We start from the raw sequence: 24,801 nt of genomic DNA on the forward strand, positions 1-24,801 counted from the left end.
TTTGGCAAAGGTGAAAGGGAATCTGCTGTCTTTATCAATCTTGGAAAAGTCTGTACTGCATTTCCTCTGGTAGAACATAATTAGGGATGCAAGTAATCCTGTTTGGTGACTATGGGGTGATATTGCCATCTAGTGGCCATTTTTCGCTGCCAGTGATCCCCTTTTCCGACTTACGCGGCAATGAAGAGACAATAATCAGGTGCATACACTTAAGCACTCATCTTTACATCTCACTGAATTATAAAGTCCTTGAGGAAGGGACCATGGCTATGTATTTTCTTTCCTGCATTAGGTATTTGTTAACATTGAGGTGAGAACTGTTCCGGACCCACTTATATAATAAGCATATGAGAAAGAACATTTCATTCCTCATTCTACTCCACCTTCCCCAACCCCTAACTCTTCTGCTACTCAGGCCTGCTTACAAGCTGCCAACTGTAAAAATTGTGGTAGACTATCTCAAGTAAGTTTCCATTCTCATGACCACGTTACCAATGTAAGTGGCACAAAACAGATTATTAATCAATTAATTAAGCAAATTATGCATTACTGGCTTATCTTTACTTCCAAAGGCTTATCTTTACTTCTAAAGAAAAATAAGACAGTGAAGTCCTCCAGTTGCCAGATAAAATGCAACCAAATTGTCAGCAGAATTTCAGAATCATTATGATTCTAATAGCCATGTTTTATTGAATGCTTAACAATGTGCTAAACATTGTTCTAATTGCTTTATGTGCATTGTAGCATATAATCCTCAACAAACAGAAAACAACAAAAATGTTATTTAGATTTTTAAAAATATGCAAATGTCTCTAATAAAGTTATGTAACTGTAGTTACCCAAATTACTTTGGAAAAAAATGGACTGCTTTGGCAGGTAATTATTCTTTGCAAGACACATACTGAATGACCAAATTTATAGATGAAAGAGCGTTTATTTATTAATATATGATAGCCTTGGCTCAAAAAAGACAAATGAGGGCTCAAAAAGGAATTACAGTAACTTTAAAAAATATATTAAACATATCCAAGATCCTAAATATATTATTCTCCCCAAAAGCTAGCTGCTTCCAAACTTGATTTGATATTTTGCATGTTTTCCCTACGTTGCTTGGTAAATATATTTGCTTCTCCTTTCTGCAGTCGACGTCTGACAGCTGATTTTTGCTGTTTTGTCAACTGACGTTTCACCTTCTGTTTCACCAGTTCCTGGAAAGATTTCATAAATTAGTATTACTGATAATGAACCATTTCAAAAAGTACACTGCTAATATCTTTTCTATTTATATATTGACACCATGAATTTTAAGATTCCAAACACTGACAGTACTATATAGAAACTGTTATATAGGAGAAATTAAATTCATAACAGAAATACAGATTATATAGCAAAAAATATAGTGTATAGGCAGAATTTTAAAAAAATTACCATAGTGCCACCTAGTGTCCATCATGAAAACTGATGAAAAAACAAGATGAAACTGCTTGTTCCTCTGCTTTTTAGGTTAAAAGTAGGCTTTTAGAGTAGGTTTTGTATAGAAAATTATTTTTGAAAGCATTCAGTATTGCTGAATATATCCAAGAATGCCTTCACAGTTTCAGCTGTAGAAATGACCTGATGGTAGCAATCACCCATGGAAAAGTCTTCATATGTCTTTTGATCATAAATTCAAGTTACTTATCAGTTAAGATACACTGTGCATGTCACATGACTTACAAGATGAATAAGAAATGTGAAATACTCAGTTCACAATGACCTTTTCTTTCTCTGAAGCACTACAGTCTGTTATTTAATAACTGTATATAACCTTGTATCATTCAACTTGTCTCCTAAAAAAGAAGATAGCTGCAAAACTCTGCAGAGCCAGGAACAAGGGTCTTCTTTTTTTTTTTGAGACAGGGTCTTGCTGTGTTGCCCAGGTTGGAGTGCAGTGGCAGGAACACAGTTCACGGTGGCTGCAACCTCCTGGGCTTGAGTGATCCTTCTGCCTCAGCCTCCTGAGTAGCTGGGAATACAGGTGTACACCACTACACCTAGCTAACTTTTAAATTTTTTGTAGACAGGGGTCTTGCTATGTTGCCCAGGCTGGCCTGAAACTCTTGGGCTCAAGCGATCCTTCCACCTTGGCCTCCCAAAGTGCTGGGATCACAGGTCTGAGCCACTGTGCCCGGCCAAATTTGTACTTATATCCAAGTACAAATGGCTGGGCACAGTGGCTCACGCCTGAAATCCCAGCACTTTGGGAGGCTGAGGTGGGCAGATCACCTGAGGTCAGGAGTTCGAGACCAGCCTGGCCAACATGGTGAAACCTTGTCTCTACTAAAAATACAAAAATTAGCCAGCCGTGGTGGTGGGCGCCTGTAATCCAAGCTACTCGGGAAGCTGAGGCAGGAGAATTGCTTGAACCCAGGAGGCGGAGGTTGCAGTGAGCTGGGATCACGCCACTGCACTCCGGCCTGGATGACCTCCGGCCTGGATGACAAGAGCAAAACTCCATCTCAAACAAAAACAAAAACAAAAACAAACAACAACAACAACAAAATTTTATACCATTAACATGTACGTCCAAGTGTCTGAGGCTTACACACCTTATAATCCTCACAGTGATCAAGCTCATTAATCTTCAGCTCATATGAAGAATGACTCATCCATCTCAAACCTGATCAATTTATCAAGTGACCTACATTTGAAACTCATCAGTTTGTATTCTAAGAAAAAATTACTTGAAATTTAGTCAACAGGCTGCCTAAAATCAGGACAATTGAAAAAGAAGGTGTTTTGAGTTTTACCAACAAAAAGTCATTTGGCCTTCATTTTACACATAATGGTGGCAGGACACAACTCTACCACATCCTTTGAGAAACATTCATTTATTAAAATCAAAGAAAGTACTGGTTTCAAGACAAGTCAAAAAGCAATCAACAGAAGTCTGTACCTGAAAGGCATACATTATTGTTTAATGAGACAAGGCAATCAGATCACAGTAGTGATGTAATAAACATTCAGTACATGTTGAATGACTACTTACTGGAGGAATTGTTGAACAGCTTACAGCACTGCCTGAAGAAGTGATACTCAGAGTTCTTGTTCTATACTGATTCATAGCTCCCACATTGTCTTCATCTCTAAAATTAAAAAACCCACAATTTATCTAGTTAATTTGTATAATGTAATGAATCCCATTTGATTAATTTGTTATTTTTTGCATGCAGCAAAACTGAAGACATAAAATACTTCAGAAAGATCATTATATTTTAAAATTTCTGTGAAGATGAAACTACCTACTGTTAAGTTCTATACATTAACAATTTTCATTTTCCAGCATTTTGTTAGTCACTATCAAAATTTAAAAACAGTAGAATGCTTAAGCCATTGAAATTTATTACCTCCCCACAATTCATCTTCCCTTTTCTAATAATCCTCTCCTCTTCTTTCACTGAACTATATAAATCTGTTTCTCCCTATCTAAATTTTTGAGACTCTTTCCACCTTCACAAACAGAAGATATAATGGAAACAGACAGTACTCATTATAGTCAGCTCCACTAGGGTAGGAAAATCTGCAACCTAGAGACTAATGTTTTTCACATGGCTCAAAGTTTCAATATATGCAATGTATAAAAACTCGGACAATATTAACTCCTAACAGTTAATATTTTTCAGCAACATCTGCTGTTCTGCTTTTACTTTGAATGGAAGTTTTGCCCAGCATGTATCCAGAGTGAGAACAAAATTATTGTTCCCATTCTGAGTTTAAAAGACCATTTAATCCTATATAGATTTTCCTCTATCACTGTGATGGTTAATTTTATATGTTAACTTGACTGGGCCTCAGGGTGCCATATATTTTGTTAAACATTAACTTGGGTGTGTCTTTGAGGGCGTTTCTGAATCAATAAACTGAGTATAGCAGATTGCTCTCCCCAGTGTGGGTGGACCTCATCCAATCCATTGAAGGCCTGATGAGAACACAAAGGCAAAGTAAGAGAGAACTGTCTTTGAACTGGGACATGGGTCCTCTCCTTTCTTTGGATGTGGACTGGAACTTATGCTATTGTCTCTTCTGGTTCTTAGCTCTTTGGATTTGGACTGGAACTGTACCATGGGCTCTCCTTGGTCTCTAGCTCGTTGACTACAGATCCTGGGACTTCTCAGCCTCCATAACCCCATGGGCTAATTCCTTATAATAAATCTCCTATTTATTCTGTTTCTTTGAAGAATCCAGTCTAATACAATCACTTACTCAAAATCCTGAGCCTCTGTCACCCCTCTTTTCCTTTTAAGCTTCTGATTTAATTTTCCAAGTTTATTATTTAAATGGCAGTAGCCCTGTGACACAGATACACAGCTATATGAAAAAGGAACAAAATTCTCATGTTTTGCTTCAGGAATAAAACTTTAAAGATAAAGGTAGGCTTAAGATATAAGCCCAAACATGTACTGAAAAATGTTTAATAAATGTATTGCTGAACTAATTTTAATTTTCATATTACTATTTTGAAATAAATAAAACCAATATTTCATTTAACTACAATTTGATTCTGAATAAGCAATCCCAAATCCAAAAATTAAGTTTTAGAACTTTTCCTAATCTAAGCTGAGCCTGATTAATATTTACAAAAAAAAATTGTTAAAAGAAAACATAATATCATTAGATAATTTTAACTACACATGAACAAAGGATAGAAGGCTCAAGGTACTAGAGAAAATTCACTGCAGATGTTCATATAGAAAGTACATTTATTGCATGTTTTAATATTTACATGCCTTTACATAACTCAAACACACATCAGATGTGTAATTAGGAAAATATATGAGGAATAACTCATCCATCTAAAACCTGATCAATGTATCCAGAGACCTGCAATAATTTTAAAATCATCAGTTTGTATATATATATATTTTTTTGAGACGGAGTTTTTTGCTCGTCACCCAGGCTGGAGTGCAGTGGTACGATCTTCGGCTTACTGCAACCTCTGCCTCCCAGGTTCAAGTGATTCTCCTGCCTCAGTCTCCCAAGTAGCTGGGATTACACGCACAGGCCACCATGCCCGGCTAATTTTTATATTTTTAGTAGAGACAGGGTTTTGCCATGTTGGCCTGGCTGGTCTCAAACTCCTGACCTCAGGTGATTTGCCTGCCTTGGCCTCCCAAAGTGCTGAGATTACAGGCATGAGCGAGCCACTGTGCCCAGCCATCAGTTTGTATTTTAAGGCAGAATTACTTGAAATTTAGTCAATAGGCTGCCTAGAATCAGGTCAATTGAAAAGGAAGCTATTTTGAGTTTTTAACAACAAAAAATTATTTGGCTTTCATTTTATACATCAAGGTGGCAGAATACAATTTTGTCACATCATTTGAAAAAAACATTCTTTTACTACAATCTAACAAAGTATCAGTCTCAAGACTAAAGTTAAAAAGCAATCGACAGAAGTCTATACCTGAAAGGCCTGAATTCTCTATTTAATGATGACAAGGCAATTAGATGAGGGCATTCATCTTCATACTCGTCAGAGCCAGCAGGGACTCCTCCTTGAACTCTCTGACCATCTTGCCTGTTGTAATTTTCAGTTCTGTTTTTCTCCTCAGAAAATTCAGTTACAGAGTTGTTTTCAACAACCTGCCCTTTTATTTCTTCTAAAGCTTGATCGAATTCAGTCATTTCAAAACTCCGTGCATCAGCACTCTCTTCTGATAAACTGTCTTCCTTTATTTGTTCAGGGTCTCCAGATGATCCGCAATAGCAGCCCTCTGATTCTTCTAGACAGTTCTGTTCACTTTCATTTTCTGACCTGTAAACCTCTGCTTTTTCTGCCACTTCTCCATCTGAAAATGAGAATTCAGATCCCTCTTTTGTTTCACTATTTTTATCACCTGGACCTAATGGATGAAGCAGTTCATCATCTGCCTGCATTTCCTTTGTGTAGCCACTGGCAGAAGCTTCCACATCAAGAGTGTCTTCCCTCCTAGAAAAAAAAGGCGTCAAGCATAGAAAGAGAGAAAAAATGTTTATCTAAGAGGAGCAAATATCTACTACTCTGATAAATTATGATTCAAGTGAGTTTAATAGCTTATATATTAAAAATAAATTTTCCTTCCCTAAAATGTAATATTTAAATGACACAGGTAAACAAATATGAAAGGTATATGCTGGCTGCCATTTTAAGAATAAAATAACTGAAAAGCAACAATATAAATAAAAAGGTTATAAAAACCTCAGCTTATGTTGATTAACTTTGTAAATTAACCTTCAAAGGGGGCTAAGGATTTCCTTCAGATTATGTGACTCATCCCAGATCAGAAAATATCTTAAGTGTATAAAATAAATATGAGAAAACTGAGCTTTGAGAATGCACATGATAGTTATGTTTTGAGAATCAATTAAAGATACCTCCTGGTCCTGATAAAGGAAAAACACCAATTTCAATGAATGTTTGGTGTTATTCCTTATGAATGAGTTACTCAAATAGCATCCGAAATAGAATAGAAGTTCTTGAATTTATAAGAATCTAGATATGTCCGCTTCCTAAAATTCAGTAACAGTGCCTTAAGGGACCAAATGCAGGTATTTTCAAGTTTTTAAGTTTCAGTTATGTACTACAGAGCGATGACATCTAACAGTGATTACGTGTCAAAATTTGGAAAGTTTTTTAGATGAAAATGTTAATTTTTAGAAATACACAGACCAGATATTTAAACTGTTCTATTATGTAAAGCAATGGGGAGTACAAACCTGATATCCTTAAAAGTTGGAAAAAGCTCACTTTCGTAGCTGAAACGTTTCATGAAGAAATCTTTAATGCATTTAACATCTCTGTCAAAATACCTGCAAAAGCAAGAATCATTTATGATATAGTCTTTATTGCTTCTCTTTTTCCTTATTAGCCAATGACAATATACTTATTGGTTAATGGTATTGCTCCTCCTTACACAAGGAGATAAAAGATGTTACACAAAAGAAAAAAAGATACAAATGAGTTAACCAGTGTGTTTGAAAAACTAAAATCCAAGGAAATCTCAAGGATATAAGCTGTCAATGCCATGCAGTTCCTACGGTTAGGAAAGTCAAGGTTTTGTCATAGTTACTGGTATATAGTTAGATACACTAGGGAAAGATGAATGTGAACCCCAGGAAATAAGATAATGGGCCTATGGTTTGGGGATAGGTTTCCACTTATTCTGTTCGTCCTGAGTCTGGCTATGCTTCCCATCAGCAACACTCACTAGAACCCCTAGCCAACTGAAAGATCTGACGATAAAAAGATATTAATATTAAACAGTTAAGTTTGGAGACTACTGAATTATGTTTATGTATCTTTGTTATCCATTAGCCGATTTGCAATAACACCCAAAGGGATAAATAATGCTACAGCCTATAAAAATAATCTGAGGACATGTTAATCTGGACCAAAAGTAGAACAATTTCTGAATATCAGGCTGCCTTTTTGGGCCACCACAAAGCAGCAAAAATGGATTCAATTCTCTAGAAGATTTCCAGACAAGGGAGAATTAAGGACAGGATAATGTGCAACTGCCTATCTCTTTGAGAAAGATGAAGTTTGGAAATAGGAAGATAATGCCTCTCCTCTTTGCTCACAGGGTACTCTGGGAAAAATACTAATACATTTTAAAAAGACTATTTTATATATGTTTACATCTCCCTACGAGACAGTAACATCTTCTAAAGCATATATAGGGGTTATTTATATCTCAATCTCTAGCAATTAGCACAGCTCCTTGGCCCCAGTACTGGTTCATAAAAATTTAAATTAAATCACAATGTCTCTCCATAGAACGATGCAGCCTAAACCTAGAATGTCATAATCTGTCACACTCTGGAGGCTCCTAGATGTTCCTTTATTGTGTGACTATGTTACTCCTTATTAATAAAAATCATGATTAGTCATCATCCAAAGAGTACTGACCACCCCAGTGCCAGGCATTAATCTTTTAGTATTAATTTGTTGAAAACGTTTTAAAAATTTATTTTCAAATGACATTTCTTTCTGTAGCATAAGTATAGACATTTTCTACTGGAAACCAGGATGAAGAGACGCTTCACTTAACAAAACTACTTCAAGCTCAATCTCTGGAAGAATTAATATACTCTATTATATAAGTGATACTAGTTGTTAGTTTAGGAAAAAAGTTTCTCATAAAGCTTGGAACAGAAAGGAAAAAAAAAATCCTTAGTTACACTCAATTGAATCATGAACCTCAAGCAAATAAAGGATAAGGTCCTGTTTCATGACTTGGCTGGCTTGGTTTAAATAAGTAATGTGAAGAATATGATTATCGCAGTATATCATGATTCTGCACTGTGTCAGAGATAAAGTTTTATGTGAATTTTTTTCTAATAAATAAAGCTAAAAGTGACAAGAGGTAATTATCACTGGTTTGACAACTGAGTCCAGTCCAAAACCACAACTTTTATTCAGATCATCGAGATTACTGAGTTATACTTGGTGAATCTCTCTTGGAGGCAATCATGGAACAGCAAGAAAAAGGGAAAGACAAAAGTGGTTCTAGAGTTCCCCACTACACTCCCTACTTTCACCTGTTTTAACAATTGGTCTTCCATCTAAAAGTCTGTTTGAACAAAGGGTTCCATGGCTAAGAAAATTTGACTTTTGAACGTCTGTCAATTTACAACAGAGAAATTCAAATTCTTATGGGGAAAACTCTAGTAGTTATACTTTAATAAAAAACCAAATTTTTATAACGTTAACACTAGCCACTTCAAACCAGTGACTGACCTAAATAATAGCATAACAAAACTGAAAAATTATGAAAAAATGATTATATTCTAAACAAACACACCCACATCCAGAATCAATAATAGCATGTAAGGGCAGGGCGCTATGGCTCACCCCTGTAATCCCAGCACTTTGGGAGGCCGAGGCGGGTGGATCACCTGAGGTCAGGAGTTCAAGACCAGCCTGACCAACATGGAGAAACCCCATCTCTAATAAAAAAAAAAAATACAAAAAATTAGCCAGGTGTGGTGGCACATGTCTGTAATCCCAGCTCCTCGGGAGGCTGAGGCAGGAGCATTGCTTGAACCTGGGAGGCAGAAGTTGCAGTGAGCCGAGATCGCGCCATTGCACTCCAGCTTGGGCAACAAGCAAAACTCCGTCTCCAAAAAATAAAATAAAATAAAAATAAAAAAATAGCATGTACGTACCACTCAGCATTGGGATGAGAAGTTGAAACCATCTGTGGAAAATCAATCATGGTGATATGGTCACTTTCATCCAAAATGAGATTAAATTCATTAAAATCTCCATGAATCAGCCCATGATTTGCAAGTTTGACAATTAGTTCCATAGCTTCATCATATACTGATGCAGGATCTTCAACATGGTGTATCTGACATCTGAAAGTATTTTAAGCATGAAAATAGGTTACTTGTATTCATTTACGGTTTTAACGAAAGTATGTATGCATGTGAACATATATATTATTTCCATGCTGTGTATCCCCAGCAGCTTTCTTCTCATTCCCATCAGCACACAGATATAATATCTCCCATCTATTAAAAAAATAGCCACACTGCTTCAATTCTGTATCTCTTTTCTACTACTACCTTTCTTTGATCTTTACAGCCAAACTTGTCTACATGTGCTTTTCCAATTTGTTTCCTCCTACTCTCTCATACCATTTCAAACAGGCTTTTTATAACGTTAACACTAGCCACTTCAAACCAGTGAGTGACCTAAATAATAGTATCACAAAATTGAAAAATTATGAAAAAATGATTATATTCTAAACAAACACACCCACATCCAGAATCAATAGCAGCATGTACGGGCCAGGCGCAATGGCTCACCCCTGTAATCCCAGCACTTTGGGAGGCCAAAGTGCTTCCAAGATCACCCTTGTTGAGACTACAATGACTTCATTGTTGCTAAATCCAAAGGTCAATTCTTAGTCCTCATCATATGTGGTCTGTCAGTTGACCTCTTTGAACATTTTCTTCACTTAACTCTTGGGACACCATTCTCTCCAGGTGTTCTTCCTTCCTCATAGATCATACCTTCTTAGTCTTTTCTATTTGTACTTCATCTTTTTCCTTGACCTCTAAATTCTGGAGTTCCTCAAAGGTCAATCCTATGACCTTTTATTTTCTCTTATTTAGACTCATTCTTGGTGATCTCATCTAGGTTAATGGTTTAAATACCACATATACACTGATTTTAATGTAGACTTCTCTAACTCCCAGGCATCTCAAACTTAGCATGTCCAAAATGGAATCTCTGATTCTGTCCCACCCTCCAACTCCAAAATGCTGTTCCTGTAGCTTTCCTGTTTTTGTACATGGTAGATTTCTCCTTCCAGTTAATTTGCTACTCAGGGGAAAAACCTTGGTGTCACCATTGACTCATCCCTTCCTTCACATCCATATCCAATCTCAAATCATGTTGGTTCAACCTGCAGAACACATTCAGAATCTGACCACTTTTCATCACCTTCACAACTATCACTGTAATCAGAATTACAACCATTTCTTGCCTAGATTATTGTAATAGCCTCTTAACTTGTCTTCCTAATTCTTTGTCTCCCCAGAGTCTATTAATTCAGCAAGCAGAGTGACCCTCTGAAAACACTGAGATCACTGATTGATGAGATCACATCTCTTCTCTGCTCAAAATACTCCCACTCCAATAGCTGCTAATCTGAATCAAAATTTGATGAGGTTTCACCTTATTAGTGAGACTTTTCTTGACCACCCTACATAAAACAGTAGTCTCCTGTCCCGTTAGTACTTCCTATCTCCCTTACTCTGCTTTTTTTAATCCATAGTACTTACTAACAATTGATATACATTTCCTTTAGTTATTTATTGCACATCTCCTTCCATCAGAACGTAAATCCCATGAGGGCAGGGACTTTGTTTTGTTCACTGCTGAGATTAAAAGTTCCTGGCACCTAACAGTCTCTTAATATTGAATGAATGAATGAATCACAGAGATTACAAAGTTCATATTGTCAGAATGAAACTGGGTTTTTAATTTGTCTTTGAGTCTATTCCTTTACATAAATTTTAACCTCCCAGAGGCAATATTTCATTAACTAAAAAAAATTTTATTAAAAACCCTGAAACTTAAATTCATTTATCAGGATTCATGGCTTTAAGAATAATGAATACTTACAGTGGATAACCATTTATGAGTTCCATGACCACTGCATGACGATTGTAATCAATTGGCTTTGGAACTGGAAATTTCCTCTCATACAATGCCTAAAATGTTGCAAAACAGGTGTAAGCTAATGAACAGGTCATTACTCTTTAAAGAACAATAAAAGTAAATATACCTTTCTACAACCAGAAAAAAAACACACAAACCTTTATAAAATTGTAGTTAACACATGGTTATTTATGCATAGCTTATTTATTCACTGCGCAGAATTAGTCACACATAAAAAGCAAATTTTAAACAAAAGTTTGAATTCACTTTTCCACCAAAAATGAACATTTACAAAATGTTATGCACTGTGCTGGGGTTACAAAAATGAATGTTAAAAAGTTTCTAAACACTCTAAAATTAGTGTCAAAAAGCCCCCAAGAAGCTTACAGTCTCTTAGGGTATATCCTTTCCTATTTTGTAAGTCTCTGACGTTTGTTGAAATGTGCTCAAAATATTTAAATTGGAAACAAATTTAGGAAATACTCATCTTCTGACATATTAGGAAATGAGGCATTCTAAGAGATCAGACATTTTGGTTTATAGGGCACTGAACTTTTTCTCCAGGCCACAATATGCAATATAAATCTATTATGTGAAAAATATACACTGTTGTAGTCTGATTCAAATGTTAAGACTCTCCATACATCTTTTCCCCTAAGCTTACTGGCTTCAATCTTACTGTTTACAAAGCCCTGTTATTACTTTCTTTAAAATACCTTAGATTTATGCCCTTTGACATTTAGAATGCTAGTATTAGGAATGGCAAAAACTGCAATTACTTTTGCACCAACATATACTTGTAAGGAGGCATATACCTCATTACTCCACAAGTGTTCTAGCTCTTGCCATCATACCTAACCTATTCTATGTACCAATACCAGACTAACCTGCTGATGTTAATATTCCATTTAAAAATATATACATTGGGATGGGCACGGTGTCTCACGTCTGTAACCCCAGCAATTTGGGAGGCCGAGGCGGGTGGATCAGTTGAGGTCAGGAGTTCGACACCAGCCTGCCAGCATGGTGAAACCCCATCTCTACTAAAAATACAAAAAAATTAGCCAGGCGTGGTGGCACATGCCTGTAGTCCCAGCTACCTGGGAGGCTGAGGCAGGAGAATCGCTTGAACCCGGGAGGCAGAGGTTGCAGTGAGTTGATATCGTGCCACTGCATTCTAGCCTGGGTGATAGAGCAAGACTACACCTCAAAAAAAGTTTTTTTTTTACATTGGCTGTAAATTTTCTTTTCAGTTTGTAAATATAAACTATTCCTGGTTTTCAAAACTCTTTAATCCACCTGTACAGTCCTAGTTCTCCCAATATTCTCTCCAATACACACCGAGAAACGCAGTCAGGACAGTCACCTCAGTGTCACCTAAACACATAGGACTCACATAGATTCATGTCATTGCCCATACCACTTCTCTGCCAAAGTGCACTGTCTTAGGGTCAAATAATATCCAAGCTTCATGGCTCCACTCAGCTCCACTCACTACCTGAAACCTCCTCCATCAACTATTCTATCACTTACTGAAGTTTCTCTAAATTCAGTATATAATTAAAAAAAAAATTGTTCTTAGGCTTGCAGTGGTGGCTGACGCTTATAACCCCGGTACTTTGGGAGGCCGAGGTGGGTGAATCTCTTGAGGCCAGGAGTTTGAGAGCAGCCTGGGCAACACAGCAAGGTCCTGTCTCTACAAAGCAGGCATGGTAGCACATGCCTGTGATCCTAGATACTTGGGAGGCTGAGGTGGGAGGATGGCTTGAGCCCAGGAGGTAGGGGCTGCAGTGAGCCGTGATCGTGCCACTGCACTCCAGCCTGGGTGACAGAGTGAGACCTTGTCTCGAAAATAAATAAATAAATAAATAAAAGGTTCTGTTTCATGTGTTATCTTCTCAACTTTAAGACACAGATCGTACTGGTTATTTCTTTGGCATCCACTCCTTCACCCTACACTACCCCAGCAATTAATTTCAAAAGGTTGTCTATTGCTTACCTTCTGTGAACAAGAACCAAACCACTTCCCACTTCCCAGATATTTTTCTTTGTTTTGTTTTTAAATACTTTTTTTTCAATGTAGACCATTTTGAGCATACCTAGACAGATCAATAGCACGTGATAAACTTAAAGATTGTGAATATTTGTCTAGAACTTGTGCTATCGCCTAGACCTCATGCTATAGCCCAATCTTTATCTTCTTGTTCCTCTCTTATGAAAAATCAATACATTAAGGAGTGCATTTATGTGCAACCAGATTCCTTTCCTATACCTTCAATATAAATATCCTGAAAAACACCTACTACCCTTTTGGGAAAATGTGTAAATGATCCCTACCAAGCTGCTCATTTACTGACTGAATATTACAAGATACAAACTATTAGTATAAGACAAGAAGTACATTGACATGTATGGTATCAGTATTACTAATTTATGCTGCCTTAAGAAATCTCCCATGATTAGTGAAAATTTAAGTATATAACCCACTCAAAGAACAAGCTGAATCCTCAAGAAACAGGTGTTCACACACTGTAGCAATCTTCAATTCATATTGTTTTGAAAAATGAAGATAAACTATGATAAATCCTACTGGCAGGATTATAAAAACACAATATTATCTTTTGTTTAACTTAGTTATTGTTGGATATATTTAATTTGGATATTATTATATTTAACAATCTATGCTGAACTTAATTTTGAAGGCAAAAAGTTAAAAATAAAGGATTTTTTTTTTAATGTCAGGGGACAGTATAAATGTAGTCCGCCAGTGCCACAAAATATGCAGTCAAGTTCCAATATTTGGGGAAACTGCAGGGGTCAGCACACCTGAAGTGCAATGAATAGGCCTAACCCTGAGAAAACCGTCTTTGAGATTTTGACATTTCATCTGCCAGGTTAAGCATTTTTTTCTATTTGTATAAATGTATGAGGTACATGTAACATTTTGTTAAGTATATATGAGTAGTCATCAAGTCAGGGTATTTAGTGTGTTCATCTCCTGAGTACAATACATTTTGTTTACTATAGTCACCCTACTCTGCTATCAAACATTGAATGTATTCCTTCTAATTGTATGTTTGCATCCTTTAACCCACTTCTCTTCATCCTTACCTCTTAAAAACTAAAGATTTTTACCATTTTTGTTTTTTGAGACAGAGTCTTGCTCTGTTGCCCAGGCTTGAGTGCGGTGGCACAATCTTCACTCACTGCAACCTCTGCTTCCTGGGTTCAAGTGATTTTCCTGCTTCAGTCTCCCAAGTAGCTGGGATTACAGGTGGCCACCACCATCCCCGGCTAATTCTTGTATTTTTAGTAGGGATGGGGTTTCACCTTGTTGGTCAGGCTGGGCTCCTTACCTCAAGTAATCCACCCACCTCGGCTTCCCAAAGTGCTGGTATTATAGGCATGAACCACTGCACCCAGCCAATTTTTACCATTTTTAATATACATATAAATCTATAAATGTTTGTTCCTTTATGTGAAACAAAAAACTAGCCAACTTATCTGAGACACTAAGGTTTCTACAGATGATAATTACCTGGTGTTTTCAATTAGAAACAGACATATGTATAGTTACATATATTGAATAGATATATATACATCCACACATACATATTTGTGAGGTAACAGCATCATTAATTACTTTTGGCTCTTTCATCTTGTCAGCATTATAGAATGTGTTGCCCTTATGCATTAGTAACAATTTAAAATACTTTAACATAGAAGGAAATCACTTAAAAGAGCCCAAATAATCAACAGAGTTATTTAGGATTGAGTCTGTCTGTAGGAATTGAGTCTAAGGTTAGAGAGATGTGGGGACAACAGAATCACACTTGTCATTAAGGCCTTTGAGACACATGTATTATTTGGCTAAAAAATGCATGACTACAAAATAAAATAAATACCTTCATATAGGCAAATTCCTTCATGGCAGAGAGACGAGATAAATAAAGCCAAGACACATTGTGCCTATGTTTATGATAATCGCGTTTGTTTTTCAAATTTCGAAACGAGGTTCTTCCTAGTCTGTGAAGCTTTAATGCAAATTGTTGTCCTTCTTCATTTGCAACAATGTAAATATCTAGAGGCAAAATTTCAAAAACAACCATTATTACATGTTTATTCCAATCAGTTAAAACAATTCTAACTTTCTCTAATTTTATTTGTATCAAAAATGTCATTTTTCCTAATAAAGATTGAGTATCCCTCCTTATACAAAACCTTCAGACCAGAAGTGTTTTGAATTTTGGATTCTGGTATATTTGCACATAAATAATGAGATATCTTGGGAGTTATTAGAAGAAAATTAATTCCTGGTATAAATGAATTTTCAGTGATAGACGTTCAGAGAAAATAATAACCTACTAATTAAGGGCATCTTCTGATTTGTATTGCTTCCAATCAACTTTCCAACTTACTGTTTAGTTAGAAAAAAGGGAAAATTAAAAGAGGAAAGGTTTCTGAAGGGAAAACATAAACTAAAGCAAAGAAAATACTTTGCACAGTACTATTAGCACTTACCTGATTCTTTGCCAACACCCATCTGGTTTCCAACAGACTCAACTACTTGCCTAGAAGAAAGTGTTTTCAAAGCTAGGTAATCATATCCTGCATTTGTCAACCGATAGCCCTGGACAGCTAGACAAAAATCAAAGCATAAAGACCATATTTCAGTTACATTGTACAACCAAGTCACGTAAGTTCAAGTCATAAGAAAGATTTAACAATAAAGTCTTCATTGGAAAAAGATAAACTGCCCAGGCTCACAAGCTTCCAATTTCTTCCTATAATTTGCATTTCTTCTCCAGTGTACTGATAATCAAAATGTGACCTACAGCCAGGTCTGTGTTTGTGACAAGATAAAAGGAGGAATTTAAGTTCAATTTGTATATCAATTTGACCCAGAATTTATGTCTGTTTTTGTATATCTGTTATCCATTTCATTTTTCTAGTAATTATTTTTTTGTATTTTATAAAAGTAAGGATCGGTGATAGGTTGGAAAAAACTAATCCCTCACCACAGATGGTTTCAGAAGTAATGATCTAGGGTATGACTACTGATTGTATTTTCCAAAGACGGTAGCCACAATAGCTCTATCCTATATGCTCTTCTGCAGTACCTACATGCTCTTCATGCTCTTCTGCAGTACCTACATGCTCTTCTGCAGTACCTACATGCTCTTCATGCTCTTCTACAGTACCTACATGCTTTTCTGCAGTAACTACACGCTTTTCTGCAGTACCTACATGCTCTTCTGCAGTACCTACATGCTTTTCTGCAGTGCTCTACATGCTTTTCTGCAGTACTCTACGTGCTCTTCTGCAGTACTCCACCTGCTGTTCTGCAGTACTCTACCTGCTCTTCTGCAGTACCTACGTGCTCTTCTGCAGTACTCCACATGCTCTTCTGCAGTACTCTACGTACTCTTCTGCAGTACTCTATGTGCTCTTCTGCAGTACCTACATGCTCTTCTGCAGTACCTACATGCTCTTCTGCAGTACTCTACGTGCTCTTCTGCAGTACTCTACGTGCTCTTCTGCAGTACTTTACGTGCTCTTCTGCAGTACCTACATGCTCTTCTGCAGTACCTACATGCTCTTCTGTAGTACCTACATGCTCTTCTGCAGTATCCTACATGTTCTTACTACTATTCTTTTTTCACCTCCTTTGATCTGGGTGTGCCCTGTGATTATTTTGACTAATAGGGTATGGCCGAAGTGTGTTCTGTCAGTTCTTCATCTAATGCTTTACTAGTCTGGCAACTTCTACTTCTTGACTTTTGGAACACTCGCTCTGGTGGAAACAAATTACCTGAAAAATCACAAATGGTGCCTCAAAATACTTACTTTTGGTACGCTCCCAAGCTATGAGTTTATGTTTCACTAATTCTCTTAAAACTTTATTGCAGCCACCATGTTTAAGGCTGGCTATAGAAGCAATCAAACTGCCGGGAACAATTTCATGGTTCTTCATGCCCATTTCAACCTGAAATTAAAGGAATCATTATATAATCATAATCAACACAAAGCCTTGTCTATCAAAACCCTGCGAAACTAAATTCTCCTTGAAACTTTCCTGACTATGCAGTTCTCCAACTAATTCTGAGACATAATCACTTCCGTCTCTTGGAAATATTTTTAATTGCAATTTGAAATCTAATCACTGATATTTGTATTGGCTTTCCATTTCAAGAGTAGGAACTGTGAGTGCTAGACATACTGATGACATTTGGTCAATGCTAAAATACTTGATGACACCTAAACATTTGTCTTTAAAAACTACAGATATGCCAGATATTTATTAAGCAGGTATTTAATGAGAAAGTACTACATGTAGGCATCGTAGAGGATATATATATATATATATATATATATATATATATATATATGAATGATAGACTGGATAAAGAAAATATGGCACATATACACCATGGAATACTATGCAGCCATAAAAAAGGATGAGTTCATGCCTTTTGCAGGGACATGGATGAAGCTGGAAACCATCATTCTCAGCAAACTAACACAAGAGCAGAAAACCAAACACCACATTTTCTCACTCATAAGTGGGAGTTGAACAGTAAGAATACATGGACACAGGAAGGGGAACATCACACACTGGGGCCTGTCGGGGGGTGGGGGGCTAGGGGAGGGATAGCATTAGGAGAAATACCTAATGTAGATGGGATGGGTTGATGGGTACAGCAAACCACTATAGCATGTGTATACCTATGTAACAAACCTGCACGTTCTGCACATGTACCCCAGAACTTAAAAGTATTATATATATATATATACATATATATATATATTTTTAATTTATTCCTCAGAGGTAAAAAGCACATATATATATCTCTATCCTACGTGCTCTTCTGCATGTGTATATGTATATATATATATATATATGTGCTTTTTACCTCTGAGGAATTTTTATCTCATGATGGAAATTTTAAAAAATGGTATACATCTAAGTTTATTAGAAGTTAAGAAGTGATAAGTGCTTAAAAAGGTAGCTCAGGGCAGAATAAGAATACTTCTAGCTGAGGGATCAGTTCCAAGGAAGATGCAAAACTAGAGACTGACTTTTAAAAGATGTGGGCATACAGAGAAAACAGACAAGGGGATATTAGTGAAAGAAAAAGATTTGAAAATGGCACATATGCAAGAAAGTACTGACCACAGAGAATAGCTGAGTATAGTGGCAGCTCAGATGGGATAGCATATAGAGTTCATGCAAACGCGGCTGGAAGATACTTCTAGGATAGAGAAGGCATTAAAATGTAGACCAAATACTTTTATATTTTATCCTGATGAGCGCAGGAAGCTCTTGAAGATGTTTAGGCATGGGAGACACACGAACAGGGTTATTTTAAGGACATTAATGTACCAGGAATATGCAAATTGGCTTAGAGATGGCAAAATCTGAGGGGGTACTCTGGAGAACTAAGACAGAAGTCCAGCTCAGAGGAAAGAGCAACCAGAACAGGGTAAGTGGTAGTGGTACTGGAAGGAAGGAATAAAAATCTTTAGGAAGTATTATGGGAGAGCTTGGCAATTAGATGTGGAAGGGTAAAGGGATCGGAAAGCCACAATTGGAAGTGATGAGGAAAAGCAAGTTTTAAGATTTTATTATTTTTTTTTATAGAGCTTGGGAAAAGAGAAAGGGGGCAGAAAAAAATTGAATTTGGTTTGAGCACTGAGAGTCAAATAAAAACGTTTAAAGGAAAACTGGAGGCCAGGTGCAGTGGCTCACACCTGTAATCCCAGCACTTTGGGAGGCCAAGGTGGGTGGATCACGAGGTCAAGAGATCGAGACCATTCTGGCCAACATGGTGAAACCCCATCTCTACTAAAAATACAAAAATTAGCTGGGCGTGGTGGTGTGCGCCTATAGTCCCAGCTACTTGGGAGGCTGAGGCAGGAGAATCGCTTGAACCCAGAAGGTGAAGGTTGCAGTGAGCTGAGATCATGCCACTGCACTCCAGCCTGGCAACAGAATGAGACTCCGTCTCAAAAAAAAAAAAAAAAAAAAAAGAGAGAAAATTAAATTGGAAAGGGGCCTATATTTAGGAATGAAGTTATAAATAGAAGGAAAAATTGTCAATTATTTTATAGAAGTGAGAGTTGAAGATGTGAAGTGGATGCTATCACTGAGCAGGAGATAATGGAAGAAAAGGAATGTTTGGGAGCAGAATTCTGGGGCAAGTTCATATTGAAAGCTAAGGGCAGCTTAGTCAAACAATGATTATTGATATAGGAGGAGCCAAAGAAGTAAAAGGGAAGAGAGGCCCAAGAAAGGGTACCAACACTGGTGAGATTCAACTGAGACCGGAATGTCATATTTAATGACTAAGTCATTTCTTGGTGAGCTTTACAAATAATTTAAATATTGCAGCGCCAATGTTTTGGAAGATAAATCTGGCATCATTTTGATGTCTCACCAAAACCTTAACTTTTAAATGTAACTTATTTTCCATGCTTTGTCTCTGCCTCCCCCATCCTCTAACACTCTTACGTTTGACCCCTACTTCTGTCAGAGGCACTAAGGAATGAGTGTGCTGAGAAAGCAGGAAAGGAAGGTATCTTTCCGAAGTGATAGTAGGTTTTCATAGAGAAAGTCCAGCTGATTAGAAGAATCTACATGAGAGGCAAAGTAAACATTGTCTTCCAAATTTCACACTGATTTTGCATTTGATAGTTTAATCCTTAAGCGCTATTTAAGATTAATTTTAAAAATCCAAAACTTGAAGCCTTAACATAATGCAAGAACCGGTGTGACTCACATCGCATATCCTATTACATAATTACACAATATAGGTAGTCCTTATCATGGGGTTCACTCCTTACCAAAAGATAACGGCTTCTAAATAAATGTACTGCTTTACTGTACAAATGTCTTGATCTATATATTAATTTCTGTGCCATAAGACTGAGGCCATAAAATCAGATTTTGTTACTCCCCTGATTAAAAACATTGAGTGGTTACCCCCACATTCTTTACCAAACCTCCAAGGCTCTGTAGTACATAATTTCTCACCTTTTCCGCTACATCTCCAACCATAAGTGTGCATCTCACTTTGCTCCAGCCACATTACGTTGGCCTTTCCTCTCTTCAAAGACTTTTCTGTCTCAAGGCCTTTGCACTTACTACTGCTGTTTCCTCTGCCTCCAACTCTTTCCAAGGACTTCACTGGGCTGTCTCCTTCTCACACAGCTCCTATTATTCCCCCATTCATTCTTTCATTTAGTGAATATTTATTCATTGTCTACCAAAGGCCAATAACTTGTGCCCCTCCTCTCCACCAGATACATATACTTTCTATGCCATTATCCTTTATCATTTTCATAGCATTTATCCATTATCCTATTTTTCGTTTACTTGATGATCTGTGTCTCCCTCTCCACTTGTCTGTTTGAACAAGTGAACCTCCTAATGTTGCTACTAAAAACCCGACAAATAAATATGTGTTGACTGAATGAATCAGAAAGACTGCTATGCGACTGAGTCTGTTAGTAGGGAAGTCAATATTATCAAATCTCAGGAGGGGGGAGCTTAAACCTTTCACAGCTGGTCGGAAGCTCAGGATCAGAGAAGTTTCCAGGCCACAGAGATGCAAGCGTTTCTCTTCAGCGCAAAGCGAATAGCAGCAGAAAAGAAAACAATTATTAGAAGACGGGACCTTTGTTCTATCTGGGGGAAGGTAAGCTCCCAAACAAAACCTTTTTAAAAATCCGACTTTCTGAATGCTCTCTTCTCCATTCCCAGCTTCTGCCACGTCCCGGGTCCCAGAGCGTGCCTGCTCAGATCCCAGAAAACTTGCAGGAACAGGAAGAGGTCACACAGTGGTAAGGGGAAGGGAGAACAGGAACGGCGGGTTTCTTACCGCGATCAAGACCCTGAAGTCATCTCGGCTCATGTAACGCAACTTGGCCACATTCACCTTCCCCATGGCGGCCCCAGTCCGAACCCAGATGCCTCTCCCACGACAGCCGCAAAGCGTAAGGCAGGTCGTTATTCCGGCCTCTAAGCGCTTTACAGCGCCAGATGGCTCGCGCACGCGCTGCGTCTTAGTATAGGTCCTTGTTAATAGACAGAAGTGCTGTTCTCATTGATATAGGAAAATAAAACTACTTGTATGTTTTATGAAGCACATAGTATGTAACAAGTGAACGTTTTATTTTTGTGTAATTTTTGCGTTGTGACTGAGTTGGCGGAGTGTAGATATTCTCTACAATGTGCCATTTTTTTTCCATATCTGTCAGGACTTGCTGCCTCAATGACACGTTCCGCCTCAGAGAGCAAAGTGGTTACTTAATGGGAGGAGCAAATTTTTCCCGCAAACAACTTCTACTCTAGGCAAAGTGACTTCCAACAAGACAGGGGTAAAAGAATCTGAGCTAGAGTCCAGACAACCAAATCTGTTAAAGGTAAAGTGGACTGTAATCACACAAGCACGCCCTCTACTTCTAATTGCGCCTGCTCCGGCAGCTCCGGAGGGCGTGGTTAATGGAACTCATGCGCTTGCTCAGTACTTCTCTTAAGTTGGTCTGGGAGGCTTCGAAGTGCGCCTGCGCTGCTTGGGGTAGGAGTTTAAGGTGACACGTGGAGAGCGCGGCGGACGTCCTTACCTCCAGAGGAAGTGGGGATTTTGATAGTTCGGGCTGACCTACGCGGGTAGGACTTCGAGGGCCCAGGAGCAATTTAAGGATTTTAGAATAGTTACCCATACTGGCTCTGCAACTCCTCGATATTCAAGCCTTTGTCTGCTTTTTACTTGAATGCAGCATGTCTTTGATTAACCATATTCGACCAATGAACATCTCCATTTAAACGGAATTTTTCTTTCTGTACTTACATAAGAAGGCATAGAAATGAATTATTTTTTTATTTTTGAGACAGAGCCCGGCTCTGTCACCCAGACTGAAGTACAGGGGCGCGATCTTGGCTCACTGCAACCTCTGCCCTCTAGGTTCAAGGAATTCTTCTCCCTCAGCCTCCTAAGTAGCTGGGATTATAGGCTCACACCACCACGCCCTGCTAATATTTTTATTTTTAGTAGAGATGGGGTTTCGCCCTGTTGACCAGACTGGTTTCAAACTCCTGGCCTCAGGTGATCCGCCCCCCTCAGTCTCCCAAAGTGCTGGGATTACAGGCATGAGCCACCGCGCTTGGGCGAAAAGTTTTTAAAAAAACCAAGTGACTAACTTTATTTGTACAAATTCATGGGGTACGTGAGAAATTTTATTACAAGTATTTAGGGTGTCTATCATCCAAATACAATATATTTTTGTCTAACTATAGTTACCCTACTCTACTATCAAACAGTGAATATATTCCTTCTATCTGACTCCATGTTTGTAACCTTTAACCTACTCTCTTCATCCTGTTCCCACTCCCCTCATCTTTCCCAGTCTGTTATCTGTCTTTCCACTCTCTACCTTCATGTGATCAAATTTTTTAGCTTCCACATATAAGTAAGAGCATGTGATATTTGTCTTTTTGTACCTGGCTTATTTCCCTTAAGATAATGACCTCCAGCTCCATCCATGTTACTGCAAATGGCAAGATTTCATTTTTTATGTCTGAATAGTACTCCATTGTGTATATATACCACATTTTCTTTATCCATTCATCTGTTGATGGACACTTAGGTTGATTCCATAGCTTTGCTATTGTGAATAGTGCTGCGATAAACATGCAAGTGTAGGTATCCCTTTGATATACTGATTTCTTTCCTCTGGGTAGATACCCAATAGTGGGATTGCTGGATTGAATAATTCTATTTTTAATTTTCTGAGAAATCTCCATATACTTTTCCACAGTGGCTGTACTAATTTACATTCTCATCAACAGTGTATAAGAGTTCTCTTTTCTCCGCATCTTCACCAACATCCATTATTTTTTGTCTTTTTAACAGTAGCCATTTGGACTGGGGTAAGATAATATCTCATTATGGCTTTGATTTTCATTTCTTATATACTTAGTGATGTTGAGCAATTTTTCATGTACCTGTTGGCCATTTGTATGCAAATAACTAACTTCTAGAGCAAGAATGGAATGGGAAACAAGCCATTTATGTTTCTACTCCGAATCCAGCACTTTAGCAAATGTTCCTAATCTATTATGGTGCAATTCTTACATTATTTCTCAACATTGCCTCAGACAGCCACCATTAACTGAGTGGAATTGACTAGAATTGCTATTGGTGTTCTAAAGTATGCCTTACGGTTAATCACATTAAGTCCAAATCTCTTATATTTGGAATATTACTTTTAAAATAAAATCATTTTAATAATCAGAACTTTGAAGAGTAAAAGTAAGTGATTGAAGTACAGTTTGGTATTCTGTTCTACTCCCTCATACCATGCTTAGTGATGAGTAAAACAAAACATGTACAGTATTATTCGTTAATGCATTCACTATTCATCAAACATATATGCCATACTTTTTTACTAGGTCCTGGGGAATCAATCTCAACCCTCATACCTGTGTTGGAGGGTGAAGAGTAGAAAAATAGAGAGTAGTGTGACACAGATGTGCAAAAGGTGTATCATGTTGGTGTTTCCTCCTCCCTTACCTCCCCTGCCCTGACCCTGTCCTTACAAGTTGCAGAGAACCTTAACTGTCTACAGATCAAAGTGCACGTTTAGACTGGCATTCAGGATCGTCAACAATCTGTATCACCATCTTCAAGCAGCTTGTACTCTTGTCTAATTGAACTACTTTTGTTTTCCCTGTATAACTCCCTTAAATTTCTTTTTTACTAAGTTTTCCCTTCACCTGTAATACTTTTCCCTCCACCTGTAATATTACCTCTTCCCTACTGTTTTTCTTCTTTTTCAATCACAATATATGTAAATCTTATCTACCATTAAAATTCTATTCACCACATAAGGTTTTTCTTTATTATTCCTATTTATCTCTATATTAATTTTCTCTTGCTGCTGTTAACATATTACCGCAAACTTTGACAACTTAAAACAATAGAACTTTATTCTCTTACAGTTCAGGAGGCTGGATGTAAGAGATTATTTTTACTGGGTCAAAATCAACGTGTTGACAGGACCATGTTCCCCCAAGAGGGGCTCTAGTGGAGAATTTGTTCCTTGCCTTTTGCAGCTCCTACTGGGATTTGGTGACTGCTGGCATTCTTTTGGCTTGTGGCACATCACTCCAGTCTCTGTCTCCATGCTTACGTTATTGCCTTCTCTACTTGTGAGTGTGTGTGTTTCCTTCTGTCTCTGTCTTATACAAATACATGTAATTGCACTTAGGATCCACTCAGACCCTTAATAACATCTGTAAAATATTTTTTTCCATATAGGATAAATTCTTAGGTTCTAGAAATTAGTATGTGGATATTTTTGGATGGGTCATCATTCAACCTCTCACACTCTCAAAGGGAAGTAAGTGCTCCTCCCTCTAATCTCCTGTAGCCTGTTGTCTTTAATGATTCTGGCCACTTTTTAACCTCTCCTGCTTGCCCATAAGGTTAGGTTAATTACAGAAAAAGTTGAATGTGGAGACTGAATTTAAAGCATAGATTCAAGAAAAAGAAATTTTGTATATTTACATTTAAGATATTATACTAGCTAAAACTCAGAAAAAATTATGA

General features: G+C 37.5%; 1 protein-coding gene and 1 non-coding gene across 2 annotated transcripts; both read right to left on the reverse strand.

The window, feature by feature from the left end:
* Window positions 1-914: 914 nt before the first annotated feature.
* On the reverse strand, window positions 915-21,595 carry RIOK2 (RIO kinase 2). The gene is made up of 10 exons (XM_003817928.4): window positions 21,070-21,595; window positions 17,036-17,174; window positions 15,710-15,826; window positions 15,094-15,269; window positions 11,153-11,241; window positions 9,184-9,375; window positions 6,733-6,825; window positions 5,441-5,965; window positions 3,029-3,125; window positions 915-1,208 (listed from the first exon to the last, which is right to left on the reverse strand). The coding sequence occupies exons 1-10, from the start codon at window positions 21,133-21,135 to the stop codon at window positions 1,044-1,046; spliced, it is 1,659 nt and encodes a 552-aa protein (XP_003817976.1). The 5' UTR covers window positions 21,136-21,595; the 3' UTR covers window positions 915-1,043.
* On the reverse strand, window positions 13,928-14,091 carry LOC112440012 (U1 spliceosomal RNA). Its single transcript, XR_003028222.1, has one exon. It is a non-coding gene; the product is annotated as a U1 spliceosomal RNA (small nuclear RNA).
* Window positions 21,596-24,801: the final 3,206 nt, after the last annotated feature.

Source organism: Pan paniscus, chromosome 4 (genome assembly GCF_029289425.2).
Source record: "Pan paniscus chromosome 4, NHGRI_mPanPan1-v2.0_pri, whole genome shotgun sequence".
Classification (NCBI taxonomy): Eukaryota; Metazoa; Chordata; class Mammalia; order Primates; family Hominidae; genus Pan; species Pan paniscus.

Excerpts from the sequence above, each read along its gene's own strand:
- RIOK2 (XM_003817928.4), bottom strand. The coding sequence starts at position 21,135 with ATGGGGAAGGTGAATGTGGCCAAGTTGCGTTACATGAGCCGAGATGAC. Across the intron at positions 15,270-15,709 it reads GGGTGTTGGCAAAGAATCAG|ATATTTACATTGTTGCAAAT; the intron begins GTAAGTGCTAAT and ends TTTTGCCTCTAG. Across the intron at positions 3,126-5,440 it reads AGAGAATTCAGGCCTTTCAG|AGATGAAGACAATGTGGGAG; the intron begins GTATAGACTTCT and ends TTTTAATTTTAG.